This window comes from Lontra canadensis, unplaced genomic scaffold (assembly GCF_010015895.1).
Source record: "Lontra canadensis isolate GAN:19392208 unplaced genomic scaffold, GSC_riverotter_1.0 scaffold31, whole genome shotgun sequence".
NCBI classification, from domain to species: domain Eukaryota; kingdom Metazoa; phylum Chordata; class Mammalia; order Carnivora; family Mustelidae; genus Lontra; species Lontra canadensis.
Window position 1 is genome coordinate 5,069,326 of NW_022631025.1, and position 16,759 is coordinate 5,086,084.

The following is a 16,759-nucleotide window of genomic DNA, read 5'->3' on the forward strand; positions in this document are numbered from 1 at the left end:
CCTTACACGAAGCCTGGGAGGCAGGTAATCCAGAGGATAAATGTCCTGTAAAGCCCAGCCCCAAGCCTCAAAACACATAATTTTGCAATGCGTCCTACTCTTCTAAAGCTCCAGTCAGAGCAGACCACCTTGTTTTCCCAAGAGATATAATTTAGGCAAGGTCTCTGGAAGATAGGACACTGTGATTAATATTTGGTGCAGAGGGAGTCAAAGACACAGAAACTTTTAAAAATGTTCAGTTACATCTTGACCATCTCCACAGGGGTGGCTGACTTAAAAAGGTTATAAAGGCCTTGGACCCAAACTGGGGGGAAAAAAAAAATCTCCAAAAGCAAAAAAGAAAAAAAAAACTGTCAAGGAAAAATAAAAATATACATTCCATTTTTCACATAATGTTCTGCCAAACCCCATGCCCCACGACCACACGTTTCTAGACACAGCCTCATGCTGTGCGAGCAGTCAGGCCCTCGGAGGCCCCAGAGCAGAGGATGGGAAGCCACCGCCATGAGAGCCACTAACCAGCTAAAGGGGCCTCGGCGGGCCCAGACTATCGGCCACAGCCCGCAAACTCTCCACAGGAAGCCAGTCTTTGCACTCAGGGTGCTGTGCTCCCAGCCTTGAGCCCCCTCTCTAAGTGCCTGAGTTACAAAGTCTATATTAGCAGTGTTGACTCCTGGTGCCAGAGTGCCATTTACTCAATTTCCGGTCTCCCATGCTGTGAAATACTTTACAAGAGCTATCAGGAGACAGTGTGGTCCTCACCACTCTCCTGCTTATCAGCCCCCCGCTCTGTTAACAGAATGTACTCTTTTCCAGTTCCTGTTCCAAAACAATCTGCCACCACCAATCAAAAAAACAAACAAACAAACAAACAAAAAAAACCCTCCATTAGACTCTCCCCCAGTCCCCTGATCTCCCCAGCCGTGGCGGGGCACGCCCCTCTCCCAAGGTGATGGCACCACCATTCTTCAGTTATCACAGTACTGTACCTTTCAGATAGACAGCATCGGTACCATGATAACCGAAAAAGGACAGTTCAGTCTCAGATCTACCTGAAGATCTCTGCCCACACAAGGCCCACTCAGCCCACTCCCGCCCACAGATGACCACATAAGGGTGTTAGGTAGATACACACGCACTCACATACACACAGAGGTCAGTGCTCAAAGGCTGTTGCTATCAATGGGAAATGCTTCTTCTACTTGGCTGTGTATCATTTAAGTCTTGTTTATCACTAGGTCTGAGCTGCTCTTTTCAGTGAATGCTTGCTCTCATGCCTCAGCGGTCAACTTCGGACAACAGCCTGGCCTCAAACTCACCTCTCTAATTTCCCCGCTAGTCCAGCAGCAGGACTATGAACTTTGCCTCCTCCTTCATCTTTCCAGCCAGCTCACACCCTATCATCTTGGACAAAAAGACAGTCCTCTTTGTCACAGTGAAGGAAAAGAGGGATTTAAAAAACTAACAACAAAATCCAACCTATAACAGAACCAGGAGTTTACCTCCAAAATGGAAACAAAATCTAAAGCTCACACAGGAGAACTGCCCAGTATTTGTCACGTAACGGATGACGTGAGAATGACAATGACAGACGGGAATGGTGAAGCTACAAGAAATATTGGAAGCAAAATCCTTGCTAAACACCAGGTTTAGGGTGACAGCCTCCGGCTCTCTAACCATCAGTACAAGCAGGTGTTCACAGAGACGAGCTGCGTGAGGCCCAACACCTGGGTCGTTCTGAGCACCTGGAAGTTTAAACCAGACAGCACAGTGAGGCTGAGGGGAACCACTCACGTGTAGGGAGACAGCGGTCCGAGGAGGACTTTGGAAACATCCTGCTGTCCAAGGGTCATGAGCAACAGAGCTAGGCTCTGATTGGTAGAGTCCACACATCCACCCTGTAAACACAAACACTTTAAAGATTAATCATTGTACCAACCAGAAAATGGAAAATCCAACGAAACAGAAGGAAGGAAATAACCGCACAGCCCAGAGCATCAGAACCACAGAAACGCAGACTACAGAGTTCAAGTGGTAATAAAACAGAGGGCCGGTCCTTTAAGAGTAACCCTTATACCAACTAACGTTAGGGCATGAAACGAACAGCTTAATAAAAACACCGGTAATCACGGAGCCCATGCGTTTACTGAGCCGTATCCAGTGAAAAATGAGACGTTGTCTTTGTAAGGAAAGCAGTGGCAGGACATACAAGCAGAAACACGTAATCAGCTCTAGGCAACGTACAGTTCGCTACCCAGGGCTACGCGAATGCGGCCCCTCTTTATGTGACCGGTCCTGAAGCTGATTTGGCGTGAATGGACCATCATCCAGGGGTCTCACCAACGCACACATTCTGTTACACTCAGAAACTGCTGGCCTGTTCCAGGAGCTTCTCATCTCTCTCCCCGTGTGCTTTAACACTAGAGAACTGCCACGATCAGTCCCTCCATTCGTACTGTTTGCTTATGCATTACTGCCCCCCACCTTCCCTTCCTTTTCCTTCATAGCAGAACACGGTTGCTTTGACTGCCTTTCTTCTTTCGCTCCTGAATTTCTCCACCGTTTCTGCCATTTTGCTTCGCCGATGCATGCGTCACGGCTTTTGGCATTTATGCCCTTCAAAGTGTTTTTATTTCTCATCACCCTTCCAGGGAGAACTTGATGGAAAACAATTCGAACACCGTGCACAGCGAAAGCAAGATGACCCCGGGTCTCCATGTATTTTGTAAGCATCACGGTGAGACACCCTGTTTCTGGGCGCGGCTCTCCCGGACTGTGAATGGAACGGGTAAGCCCCCCACTGCTGCTTCTGTGGCCATGTCTCGGTCCTCTGGGGTATGTGCAAGGTGGAGAATAAGTCAGTGCTCAGGCGCAGATACCCCTTCTCCACTGTTGGACTTCATTTGTGACAATGGAGTCAGAAAATGAGGGGGTTTATGCTACTGCCACAGCCATTATGAAAACCCACTGCTCCTCCCAAACTCCCGGAGATATTGCAGGACAATATTTATCTTATTTAGCAAATCTTAAGAAGAGTTACAGCTTATATATTTCCATCTAAAAAGGACACCCTGACCCATGGAGAAGAGGAGGCCCAACAACACTATGCCTGCCTTATACAACTTGCTTCCTTCCTCTCCTAACCGCCTAAAGTGAAACTGTTCTCCTCCATCTCTCCTTCTTATCATTGTGCTGCTTTCCTAGCATCCTCACTGCTTTCTCGTATGTGCTGGGCCAGTATTTTAGTGCCATCGATTTGCTGGGGTCTGTGTACAGGCTGCCACAGAAGGAGCAGTGGAGTCACCGCCAAGGCACAGGGCGCAGTCCCTGTTCTAAGTGGTTTGGCCCTTACTGCGAAGATGAGACAGGAGCAGGCACAGACAATTCAGGAAGAACCAGCACTACACAGTCGTTGGGGGATATGGGTCCTGGGGCTTCCAAGGCGGCAGGAGCAGGCGGTCATTCAGCTGGCACCAGAGGGAGACTCTGGGGATGGTGGCCTGAGGGGACCCCAGAGAGAAGGGCAGGAGGACGGGGGACACAGGACCCAGGACCCAGGGCCAGCAAGGAGCAGCCAGGGCTAGTTGAAAACTGGCCACATCCTGTCTGTGGAGGAGATGGATGAGAAAATGTCGGGAGAAAGGAAGGACAGACTGAGGCAGGCATTTTCTAACCGGGCCACAGGTTTTGCCTTTATCTTGGGGAAGTGAGAAGCCGGAGGTCTCTGAACAGAAATCAGTGAAAAGAGGAGATCAGTGTCTCGGGGAGATCTGAACAGAAGAGATGTTAGAGAGGAGGGTGGAAGGAAGGAGCAGCAGATGGGGCAACAGAAGATGGGTGAGAAAGGCAGCTCGAGAGAGCCTGCCCCAGAATCAAGGAGGCTCGGTAACTGAGGAGATGCCGATGGACTGAGGGATCAGAGAAGAGGATGAACACTTTGATAAAAAATAAGCAGTACCCTCAAAGGGATGGATTTTTGTTACTCATTTAAATCATGTCACATCGCACACCTAGGAAAAATGATTCACAGGGTCGCCTGGGGAGCTCAGTTGGTTTAGTGTCTGACTCTTGATTTCAGCTCAGGTCGTGATCTCAGGGTCGTGAGATCCAGCCCCACATCTGGGCTCTGTGCTCATCAGGGGGTCTGCTTGTCCCTCCCCTCCCTCTCCCACCCCCTGCTTGCACATGCACTCACTCTCTAATAAATAAAATCTTAAAAATAATGACTCATAAAAGCATAAAGCATTTTCATCCTTTTAAAACTTAAAGATCACAGACATACAAAGGATGTTTTCTTAGTGATTAAAAACAAAGGCAGAAAAGCTGGTCCAGGCACAAGAAAATAGTATAAAACAGAACTTAACTGGAGTGTAAACAAAAATAAAATAACCTAATGCAGACTGTTTTCTCTCTTGGGGACTGATGGGCCGTGGCTGCGCTTTCACCCAGAGGCTTTTAATCCCCTCTTTACAGGGAGACAAAACTTGCACACTCCAGCTGTGCCCGTGGGCTCCCACGGGGCTGTTCTATGACGCGATGCTCCCAATGCCCCCAGGTCCACTGGAAAGAGATAGAAGCACCCTCCCAGTCAGGGAGAGGGCCTGCCAGCCACCACAGGACCTAGGAAGGGACACCTGCTCACGTCAACAGGGACTGAGGGGTACGGGTAAAACACTCAGTCTTTCCTCATACAAACCTAGATGACTAACTTCCTGAACTGAGTAACGGGAAGCACGAGCTCTTGATCATTTACTCCCAGCTTCCGGTTACTGCCCGTCTTTCAAAAATCACCGAGTTTAGCACCATCGGGCTGACTGAGCACCCAAAGAGCTGAGGCCAGACCTGAGTGCACGCCTCTGACACGGTGTCTCCTTCCTCACTACTTCCCAGTTGAACGGGGAGTACAGGGGCCGAGGCACTCCAAGGAAGACACACCTACAGGTTCTCTGTCTTCATCTTAATGAGAGGGACATGAAATAAAGCCACTTAAGACCTGCAAATCCTAAGCAATTTGAAAACAGTTCATTCTTACTTGTTCCACCTTGTGACCAATCACATATTTTCAAGAATGCGGACTTAGATCAGGCGAGTAGACTGTTTATAAGCTGTCTTCCCCAGTACGGCCTGTACAGGGATCCCATGACCCAGCCATCACCCTACCACAGTGATCACTGACAGTGGCAAAAGGAAGTGAATGGGAAAAAAAAAAAAAAATCACCACTGTACCCACCTTACTGGTTTATTTCACTGGGCTCCCATGTGATTTTTGTTGCTTTCACCAGGGCAAAACTTCCCTGGGGGACTCTAGGAAGGACCCACAGAACGGTCTAGTAACCCAGAATACACACACAGACAAATGTGGAGATGAAAGGCTCTTGAGCTAAATAGAAAAGACAAATACCGTACACCATCCAGTAACAAACCATCCAGAGGACAGCTCTCACAGGTACTCAGTTCGAGAACATGGGGACATGTCTACACGGCAGAGAAGTGAACATCCCACAAAGCCTAAACTGGATTCTGCATGCCAAGGGGAAAGTTTCAGCTTCCAGATGTGGAACCAAAGCAGAAGACAGTGCAGAATAACAGAAACCTTGGAGCTGCACCCATGACGCTCACCTCCCCAAGCTTATGGACCTTATAGAGTATTTTCAGGAAGCTTCCTCTTATTTTCTCCAGCCATCATTCTTACTTCCCTTCTAATTTCTTCCTTGCTTCTTTTAGGCCAGCTCAACTGCCTTTAGGACACAGTAAGTGTGTGCGTGCGCACATGCACATTGCTTGCACGGACCGACAGAGAGAAGACCCTGGCTACTGAAAAGGACAGGCTGGTCTAGGCAGGTCTGAGCCGTTTCCCACAGCAGAGCTGCAGAAGCAAAATGGCAAGTGGTGAAGTCCTGTCTCTTGCTGCTTTCGGATCTTTCCAAGCCTCTACCGTGTGCCAGTGCAGGACTGCCTTCCCCAGATGTTGTTAGGGGCTCCAGAGCACACTGCAAAACCTAGCCTAGCAATATGCTTTTCTACCTGAACTGTCACATACAAATCCAGATTTCTAGCTTCTCTTAAAAAATCTGGAAACAGTGAGACTCCACTCCCCTACGGCAGGGACTTGGGGAGCTGAGAGATGGTGCCTCTGCTGGTCAGGGCAGTGTGTGCTCTTCAACAGGCCAATCCCCACCAAACCGGCTTCATTTTTTTACCCTCTCTCTCTTGTATGACTGTCTAGTTCCTTCCTCTCCCCATTAAATTTACCTGCCCTGTTTCCCAAACCAGTGTGGCTGGATCTCTCTGCTCACGGACTAGCTTACCTAATCCACTCAAGTAGTTAATGCTAAATTGCCAAATGGGTAGGAACAAATAAACTCCTTGGCTTAAGCCCTTGGAAGGGAAGAAAGTTGCTAAGGAATAAAAGTGAGAGACAATGAACCACTTCCGGATGGCTTCACTCCCAGACCTGCAGAGGGGGAGGACATACCCTATAGATCTCCTCGAGCAGCAGCTTGGCACAGTTCCTGCCGAGGTCCTCCGGAAGCACCGCCGCGCCCTGGCCCTGGGGGTTGGAGGCCAGTTCAGCACTGAGGAAGGTGCCATTGGTGGTCTCGGCAACCAGTGACAACCCAAAGCCTGGAGACCTGGGGATTCAAAGGCACACACATGAGCTGGGTTCATAAAGCGGGGTGTGGGGGGGTTCACATTCGCCAGCAAAAGGAAGAGAAGACAAGTATCTTTTTGATGGCATTCTGTTTGGCCACACCAAGCCTTCCTAGAGTTCCTACTAGCTTATACCAGAAAATAGAAATGACTGAGTGAGAGCATCAGGGCAGAACCAAAGACTGAGCAAGTCTGTACGGCTCTTCCCCTCGGCCCTGCCTTCCTTCCCCCAACGTCTACACTGTGAAAGGTCCTACTGTGCGAGTTTGGAATGATCGACATATAAAGTAACATTAACAAGGGTTACCAGATACTGAGCACCTACTTATCGCCAGTTTCTGAGCTAGGGGCTTTGACACCACAACTCTGCAGAGTAAATATTACCACTCTCATTTTACAAATGAGAAATTAAGCAACCAGCACAAAGCCCACACAGCTAGAAAGTGACTGGGATGCATTTCAAACACAGGTCTTCCAGAGTTTCCAGTACTCCACCACAGTACTCAGCCATCAACCAGTCCAGAAGGCATGAGCGGCTGGAGGCCACCAATGACAGCTCTTCTTCCGAAATACCAGGCTGTTCCCCCTGGCATGAAAGTTACCACACAAGCCAGAACGGGCCTATAGACTTTTTCTGAAGATGTCTTTCATTCAGAATTCATTCCTCTAACCAGTGAGTGAGCTGGCACCACGTTCTCTCCCGCCGTGTTCCTACCATCAACCAGACAGAAGCTAACACCCTTCTTGTCCACGATCACAGCCGACTCATTCACTCATGCATCCAACAAACATTTGGGGGAAAAAGTTTCCATGGCCCAGGACCAGGACCACCACGGTTAACATGGGAGTTCCTGCTCTCACAGAGCTGAGTGACAACCTGACTGGCACAAAATAAAATCAGTTCACGACAATAAAAATCTCCTCTCTGTAACATTTCCAAGTTTGACATCTCAGACATCTACTTTGCCCAGTGCCTTTTAAAAAAATATGTACTTCCGAGCAGTAAACTCCATATGCAATCACTACACACACGTGCCCCCTTTAACACAATTCAACACCCATGTTCCTAAAGCACTACATGTCCAGGACAAAACTAGCCAAAATACCGGTTTCAGAAAAACTATGTACAAAATCCATAATGTTTCAAAATGTACTGTATGAGCTACTTTAGTCAGTCCTTAATTTCCTAAAAAAAAAAAAAAAAAAAGTTGTTTATGCAACCAAGGGTTACAGACACCACCAAGAGAAGGGGGTGAGTGAGAATAAAGGTTCTGGGGTGCTCCGAGTCATGCTTTCCCATCTAACACCCTGCCGCCCAGCCACCACACCAGGGGACAATCTCCAGTTGCCTTTGAGTCAGCTGACCAGGGGGAAGGAGGGCATCCTGCTCAGCAGTCCAGGTGGTGCCACGCAAACATGGAGAATGGAAAACAAAGGGAGGCCGGACCAGGAGATAGGCTGCCATCATTGCTTTCACCCGCTCACTTACAGTTCCCAAGAACTCCTGATTTTTCCATCCATGTGAAATTTTGAGGTGCGTGTAGTTGTTATTACAATAAATTTTGCATTTAATCAAGACTCTTCCATTTAACATTGTATTTGTTTTAGGAAAAAAACAAAGAATACGAGAACACACAGTACAAGAACAAACGAAGCCCTATGTGCTTTATGCCAATTTTCTCCCTCAAGCCTGGGGTATGTGTGTTATCCAGCCTGTTTCAAGTTATGATGACAAAGCAGCTGGTCACCAGGTGACCTCACTGAAGATCTGACTTCGCAGTTTGCAAGTGAAAGCCCCTAAACCTTCCCAATTGGTGGGCACCTGGGTTGCTTAGTCATTAAGCATCTGCCTTTGGCTCAGGTCATGATCCCAGGGTCCTGGGATCGAGCCCCTCGTCGGGCTCCCTGTTCAGCAGGGAGCCTACTTCTTCCTCTCCCTCTGTCCCTCCCCCTGCTTATGTTCCCCCTCTCACTATCTTTGTCAAATAGATAAATAAAATATTTAAAAACAAAAACAAAAACTTCCCAATTGATAAAGGACTAAATTTTTTTGGAAGTCTTGACTGTGAGAATCAAAATGGGACAACAGGCAGCTTTGCGTATGGGTCAGAGTAGACACAGACCACCCAGAACTGCTGCTCCCCAACATTCTAGGCTGTGGCCACACACACACTCTCAGTCTAAGAGTTCACGACACCTCATTACATGGATCCCCCACTGAGTGAGAAGAGGAAAATGCCCACTGTGACTTCATCATTTCCGAACAGAGAAGAGTGAGCACCATTTGTCCTCTGTAACTTGCAGTTGAGAAAACACAAGTCTACGATCACACACTGCCTTCACGTGCCATTTTTTTTAAGTGGGGCTTGGAGCTGATGACCCACAACTCTCCATCATGCCCATGTCCTGATCCACGTATGAGGCTGCTACTCACCCCAGCAAGGATGGGGGTGGACTACACCCCGGGGTCACTGGACTCGATGGCCTTGTGAAAAGCTGCAGCACAGAGGGGGCAGCATGGCCTTCAGGCCAGCTCTGCTTCATGCCTGGACACCCCCACAGAGCCAGAGGCTAGACAGAGAAGGCCTGATGGAGACCAGGCCACTCAGTTGCCGCTGTGACTGCCTACACCCACCATGGCTCTGTAATCGCCTCTCCCCAGAGGAGAGGGGAGAGAAAGGGAAGCGTGAGGAGCGGCATTAGCATCTCGGTGGCACCTACCGTGTGCCAGCCACTGCGTGAAAGCGGTCCCCTAACAACGCCAACATTATGGCTCCCACCACGTGCGCAAGGAAAGCGCTGCTGAGATCTGAGCAGTGCGCCAAAGGTTTGGGACCATCAGCGACCTTTCCAAACCCAGAGGGAGGGCCAGCTCGGCACACATGTCCTTTCCCAACTGTGCCCTCTGACACCCCTACTGCTCTGAACTATGAGCCACCACCATGCTGCTTTAACACGCTCAGCCCTCCTGTGCCTCTCTCCTTCTTTGGCTGAAGTCGAAGGAAAGCACAGACAGAAGGGCTGTGAGAAAGGATGGGTGGTGCTACTACCTAGCAAAAAACTGATTTCTGAGCCCACACCAGTCAATCTCTGACGTTCTCATTTTTAGAAGACACGACCTGCAAGCTTCAGACTGTAAGTGCAATGATACTGTCATTCACACGGAAATGATTCAGCAAAAACAAAAACAAACACAGAAAACCCACACACAAGTAAATTTGGCGAAATAGTCACTGTTGACTACAAGTAGTAGGAACACACAGGTGTTCTCTGTGCTAGCCTTTCAACTTTCTGTATATTTAACATCTTCATAATAAAAAAATTGGTTTTTAATTGCTTCCCCAACTTACTGGTTGCTAAATATACAAGCGAAGCCTAAAGCAAGTATTTTCATTACACAGATCATCATTAACTTTTTATTTTCTAAAGTGAGGTTTTCCACAAAGGCTTTAACTAATCCCAAGTCAAATGTGCAATAACAACTTTCTTTGGCTCTAGGGGTGTCGTTCCCATGATGGAGACAGAAGCCGGCTGGCACAGACCAACAAAGGAGATTTTCCCCTAAACTGTTATTAACTCAGGATGGAAGAACTTGTTTGCTTTAATTTTTTGTGGAAACAGATGGAATTTAAAGCTGGAAGCACCGTTTATTAATAGCTGGGTTTGAACGCCCCCAGGCCAGGATCTGGACCCCTGATCTCCAGCACCGGGCACTGGGATGCTTTCCACGTGAGAGGTGTTCAAGAGATGCTCACTGGTGAATACGGTAATAAGTCGGGAGGACATTAACTCTGAAATCACTCTTCCTCCGGCTGCCGACACAGAGCTGGCGGCTTTCACTGCAGTCAGGACAGGAGTGTGAAAAGGCTTGGTCAGCTGCAGAAATAAGCTCTAGAAACGCACAGACACTTACTTCCCAGAGTTGACTCCTTTCATGTGGTCTGTGTAAATATAGATATCGGGGATAAACTTGTTGAGGATGCTCCTTGCAGAATCCACGACCCGGTTGGCCATCTGCGGTGACACGCGCACGGAGTACCTGTGGTCCGCAGTTAAGGGGGCTGTTCTGCTCGGACGCCAGAGAAAGGTCCATTCTGGTGCTAGCGGCTATTTGTGGAACTGTAATAAAATGCCATTCTAATGCCATTCTATTTTCCAACTGTGTTTAATTGTTTAACTTTGTAATACCTTAACTCGATTTTCAGGTCATTATTTTTATTATTGTATTACGATACAGTTTTTTTATATTATTGTTATAAACAATCACAACAAAAAACACACAGATGTAGAGAGTCGTAAAGTATAAGATAAGAGTTCCAAACCCTGCTCTGGAGTTCCTACCCAATCAAGGCCCCTCCCCTCTCCTAGAAATGCTTCAACTCAATTTCAGAACAAGAGGAGACATGGGCCTGCCTGTCTGGCATGAGCCAGGCTCCCTTTGAAGTTCTCCGACCCTCCTCACTGCTGGAAACAATGGGTCTTTCCCTTGTGGACCTAAGGCCGGAACAGACATCACACTGGGGCTCACCTGGGCCAATCCCAATCCACCCCTAGTCTGTTGACAGGAAAAGCAGAAAAAGATTAGTGAGAGAGAGTACAGTAGCTGATTTATAAAGATCTAAATAGGTTTGTTGTAACTCACAGAGCTTATTTTCAATTATTTAAGTGTCAATTACTCCATTTGTGGATAATACAGGCTCCTGACAACTGCTCCCTTATAATCAAAATATTGATAATTAGCACTTTTACACTGGGGGCGGGGCACCCCCAGAAAGAAAAAGAGGATAATATAAACAACTCATATGAAAAGGCTGGTGGGTTTTTTTCCTCATGCTCATGAGAATCTGCAGTTCCATTAGCCCAGAACCCCCCAGACCCCACGGTCAGTCTGGTCAGCGTTCACCCCCGCCCGGGCACCATCACCCCCGCCACTCACCCAGACTGTCCAAATTCTTCAACCTGAACTGCCTTCCTTCATCCTTCCTTCATTCTCCCCAACACCCTCCAGCCAGCACCAGGCCGTGGTCTCCACCTGACCTTACCGTACATCTCCCTTCACCCATACACGTTGTCCTTGCCCACCAACAAGACCACGCATTCCGTAAGAAGAGGGGCTCTGCTTCCATATGGAGCAGAACTCTCTGGTGACTCTCATACCCTATTTTTATTCTCAGCAATACTCAATAAATATTTGACTTGACTCAAAGGACAAACCTGAAATGAGGAAAGAGCAAAGAGGGATTTTTCAATACACACACAAGGCCCTGTTACATCACCGCCTCTCTGTCCAGAATGTACTTCTGACCACGCAGCTTAGACAAACAGTCCTGGGTCTCATACCCTTTGGACCAGGTGGGTGCTGTCCTTCTGAGCCTGATGCTGCCCACTGTCCTGAGGAGAGCACAGATGTCACTAATCTGACATATAATCCCACAGCAACCACGGCTCCCAAAATTCTTTCAGGTACATTAGCAACTGATTTTATGCTCAGAGTGACCCTGTGGGCCAGGGCCATGGATTCCTACTTCCAGGGCTTACACTGAGGACAACCAGGTCACAAAAGTGAGATACAAAATTAAACAGATCTGACTTCACAAAGACAACCTCCTCCCTCCAACCCCCAAAGACATGTAGAAACCAGGTGGGTAACTGTACCAACTCAGGGCCAGTGGAGCCCTACAGCAGAATGCTGGCAGTGGAGACAGACAAGGTGGCTACATGCCAGAGTCACTGTGGAACCGCCTGAATCGGGTGTGGAGGCCCTCCTGAGGAACGGCTAAAACTTCTACAATCAGACCATCTGTGCTCAAGGGCCAGCTCCAACAAACTGCATCATTCTGGGTCTGGTGTGTGTCCACCTCCTCATCAGTAAGAGGAGGACTGTCATAACATTCTCCTCCCAAGGTTTGGAGGCTCAAATGAAATAATGCATGTAAAGGGCTTAGTGGTGCCTGCTGTGGGGTAGGAGCCCAATGAACGCCCCCTACTGCTTTTCTTGCAGTTAGTCCAAGATTCAAGTTCCAAAGCAGAGGTTCCTATTCTTTCAGAAATCAGAGATCCCTCTGGGAATCTGATGAAAGCTATGAACACTCCCTCAAGAAACACACACACGTCATTTTGCAGACCATTTCAGGGGACTGTGAATCTTCCGAAGCCCTCATATGAATGCCATATTGAGAACTCATATCCGAGAGAGACAATTTCACAGCTATAGACCATATAGAACTCCTACTCTTATCCCTCCCTGGTGGTCCAGGTCAGAGAAAGCACACGCAAGTGAGCAAAAGAGTGTGTGTGTGTGTGTGTGTGTGTGTGTGTAAAGAGACAAAAAGGCTGATTGTCTAAGTACCTGCCCTACAGTCAGAGAAAGGAAACCAGTTTGCCCTACAAATTCCAACTCACTTCTATCTTCTGCCTCTACCCCAGCTTCTTCAATTGACACTTATGTCCTAGATCATGAGCTTCGGAGATAGTGCCACAAACTGAAAAGCGCATGCTCCCTTCTCCCCACCACCCCTCCTCAGGCAGGGGGAGAATGAGAGTGGGTGGCATTAAATAAAATGTAACCACACTGTCCAGTCACTGCCGCTGGCAGGAGCCAACACTGGCTCCCTCCCAGGCCCTGGAAAGCCAGTCCAAGAGAAAAAAGACGCGCTCTGGGGGTAACTCAGTTAAAGCCACAACCATCCACAAGAAGAGGGCCAGTTCTCCCCACCCAAGCCCTCCTATGGGGGATGCAACCTCCTAGCTCAGACCAACAGTCAACCAGACTTGCAAGTAAAAAAAAAACCCACAAAACCAACAAAAGCTTTTTTTCCCAAAGGCAGCTCTTTTTTTGCCAGGCTCCAAAACTGGCGAAGAAGGTGATCTCAATTCCAACCAGCATTCCACTGAGGTGTTTGTGAAGGGGCAGCTCTGGAGACCAGTGGCTGGAATGTCTCATTTGCAGACAAGAATCTGAGCACGGCCACTTGCGTCTACTTTCCTGCGGAGTTGGGAGGAAGACTCCACAGGTCCGATGTGTCGGGAAGATTCAGGTGTCCGAGCCCCAGCCCCAAGCAAGGGGCTCTCCAGTGTCTTCCTGGCACCCAGTCTCTACAGGGAAGGCTGGAAGAACACCAGAGGGAGAAGCCAGGGAGGAATAAAGTTACACTCCAGGGCTCAGGGCTCTTCCAGTTTTCATGTTCTCCCCCATACTACCCCCAAGGCTTCCCTGTTTCTTGGAGTCCTCATCAAAGGCTGACCCATGAGCCGTTTGCACACCCAGTACTATGTGTCCCGTGGGACCACAGCGGGACAATCTCTGTGGAACCCATGTAGTTACCACAAGACTGTGTCAAAACAAAAGCACACTCTGGAAATCACATTTCCAGACTACAGAGAATGGAATCCAAGCAGAGTTTGCCGTCACGATAGAGCATTTAAGGAAACAAATCTCAAATGAGTAAAAACAAACTGGAACTGTCCAGAGCGTGCGTAGGATTTCATGTGCAAAGCTGTCGACTACAGCATTCTCAGCAACAGAGGAAAACGGAAAGCAACTCAATGGCCACCAGCAGGTTTCATTCTGGCCTCTTGATATGATAAAATACAGTGCGCCTGCTAGCCGGAAGGAGGCTGAGTCAGCAAGTGCCGGGAGTCAAGCAGAAAACGCATATTTGGTTAAGAAGAAAAAAAAAAAAACAAAAAAACCTACCTACTTGCATTTCCATTTCTCTATGGAGAACATCACTTTAGAAAGTCAGTTTAACTACATACATCAATCTCGGGGCTCCCAGCCGCCCACTCTCTCCTCATTTTTACGGGCATGGCCCTGAGATATGCCCGTGGATAGCCAGGTCATGGTCCCAGAGTCCTAGGATCAAGTCCCACATAAGGCTTCCAGCTCCAGTGGGAAGTCTGCTTCTCCCTCTGACCTCCCTTCTCATGCTCTCTCTCACTCTGTCTCTCTCTCTCTCTCATTCTCTCAAAAATAAATAAATAAAAATCTTAAAAAAAAAAAAAAAACCTGTAAAATAAAAAAGAAGGGAGAGGATCTTTTCAACTCTCTCCCTGTGGCAAGTTCCCACCTCATCTTTCCTCCTGCTTCTCTTTCCTGTCAAGATTCTTGACAAAGCAGCCCCCACGGTGCACCATTTCCCTGGAAATGGATGTCGGGGCTGATTCCTCCTCTCTGAAAGGAGCTCCGCCCAGCCGCGTGCTGTCCAGAGCGTCCTCCGTCCTGACTGACTCCTCGGGCCCCTCCGGCTACTGACCGGGGCTGCCAGGTCTTCTCAGTAGCCAAGTTTTCTTTACTCTCTTCTCAGCGACCTGACTCTCCCTGGTCCCACTTCCTGGGAGCATTTTGCTTTTGCTTTCAAGTCTTAGCGGTGTCTCAGGGATCTACCTGCCTCTCTCCACATTCTGTTCGGTCGCCAACTTGAAATCACCCACTTCTGGCTCTCACCTCGCCCCCAAATTACAGATGTACATTTCTAATTTCCTTTCTAGACCCATTTCCCTACAACCATTGTGAAGGGCCCTCAAACCCAGCAGGAATAAAACGGAACTTAGCACCAATGTCCCCACCCCGCCTTACACTGCCCCAAACATGCAGCTACTATCAGAACCTACATCTCTATCAAGGTGCCAGGGGACACCGTATCCCTGTCACAGAGCCAGGTGGGGACGGCTTTCCACACATGCTGCCCCTAGGACCTCTGTAAACCAGCAGCCCTCACCTGTGCTCCAGCCACGACCCTCGCCATCCTCTTCAAGGCAAAACGACTCTCTGATATCTTTGACTCTAAGTGATCATCGTTAGGTGGTAATTTTTTTTTTAAATTTGTACCTTCCAAAGTTTCTACGATGAGTCAAAAGGAGCCAAAAGTTCTTTCAGCCCCACTGAAGTTATCCTCTTAACATGGAAATTCTCTCTCGAGAAAATTACAGACTTCGGAATAAAGGCCAACTGGTCAGCATGGCCTTCAGTCGTCACTGGCTCTAGCCGTATCTGTCACATCCCATCTTCCACTGCCGAGCACCACTGACAGACCTGTACTCAGGCCACACCCACGGCCTGCCACTCCCAGCACCAGTGTGCACCCCTGCGTCTGCACAGGCCCACACTCCTGCCTGAAGCACCCTTCCATGCTCCACTTCACAGGCCTCTACTCCTCTAGGCTCAACCCAAACACCCTCCCCTCCTCTGAGAAAAAGCAGAGGTTCAAAAACTGGGATCAAAAACTCAAATCAAAAAAAAAAAAACCTCAAATCCCAGTCCTGCCATTATGAACAGTGTGATGTGGATGCAAATTCCTTCAGCCTGTGAAGCCTCAGTTTTTCCCAACTGCAGAACGGAATGCAGGTAAACTCAGAGTCACCTGGAGGCTTAAAAATAAAGTATATAAAATGTAAATGGATTAAACTCCACAATCAAAAGAAACTAAAGTGGCTGAATGGGTAAAACAAGATCCAACTATATGCTGTCTATAAAAGACTCACTTTAGATATAAGGACATATATAAGCTGAAAGTGAGTATGTTCCATGCAAATGGGAACCAAAAGAGAGTAGAACTGCCTATAATTCCATCACACAAAACAGACAAAGTCCAAAAGGTCTTTAGAGTCACAGGAGATAAAGTTAATCACAATGATAAAAGGGTCAATTCAACAGAAAGATACAACTATAAACATATATGCACTCAACATCAGATCACCTCGATATATAAAGCAAACAACAGCAGATCTGAATGGAAAGACAGCAATACAACAGTAATAGAAGACTTCCTGCCCCACTGTTTTTTGTTGTTTTTTTTTTTAATTTGACACAGAAAGAGAGATCACAAGTAGGCAGAGAGGCAGGCAGAGGGGGAGGGGGAAGCAGGCTCCCCGCAGAGCCAAGTGCCTGATGAGTGCTCGATCCCAGGACCCTGAGATCATGACCTGAGCTGAAGGCAGAGACTTAATCCACTGAACCAACCAGGCGCCCTTTTTTTTTTTTTAAAGATTTTATTTATTTATTTGAGAGAGAGAGAATGAGAGAGAGAGGGCATGACAGGGGGGAGGGTCAGAGGGAGAAGCAGGCTCCCTGCTGAGCAGAGCCCCCCCCCCCCCCCCCCCCCCCCCC

The 16,759-nt window shown here is 48.2% G+C and overlaps 1 protein-coding gene across 3 annotated transcripts in view; it reads right to left on the minus strand.

Moving 5' to 3' along the window:
* The window catches only part of RCL1 (RNA terminal phosphate cyclase like 1), a 64,074-nt gene that overhangs the window by 8,688 nt on the left and 38,627 nt on the right, over nucleotides 1–16,759 (minus strand). For 2 of the 3 annotated variants that reach the window (XM_032866512.1, XM_032866513.1), the window contains 3 exons: nucleotides 10,565–10,690; nucleotides 6,476–6,632; nucleotides 1,795–1,898 (listed from right to left, as the gene is read on the minus strand). In XM_032866512.1, coding sequence (XP_032722403.1) covers nucleotides 1,795–1,898; nucleotides 6,476–6,632; nucleotides 10,565–10,690 — 387 coding nt within the window. Of the gene's footprint in view, nucleotides 1–1,794; nucleotides 1,899–6,475; nucleotides 6,633–10,564; nucleotides 10,691–11,123; nucleotides 11,202–16,759 lie in introns of those variants that run through there. The other variant, XM_032866514.1, reaches the window with a different exon arrangement.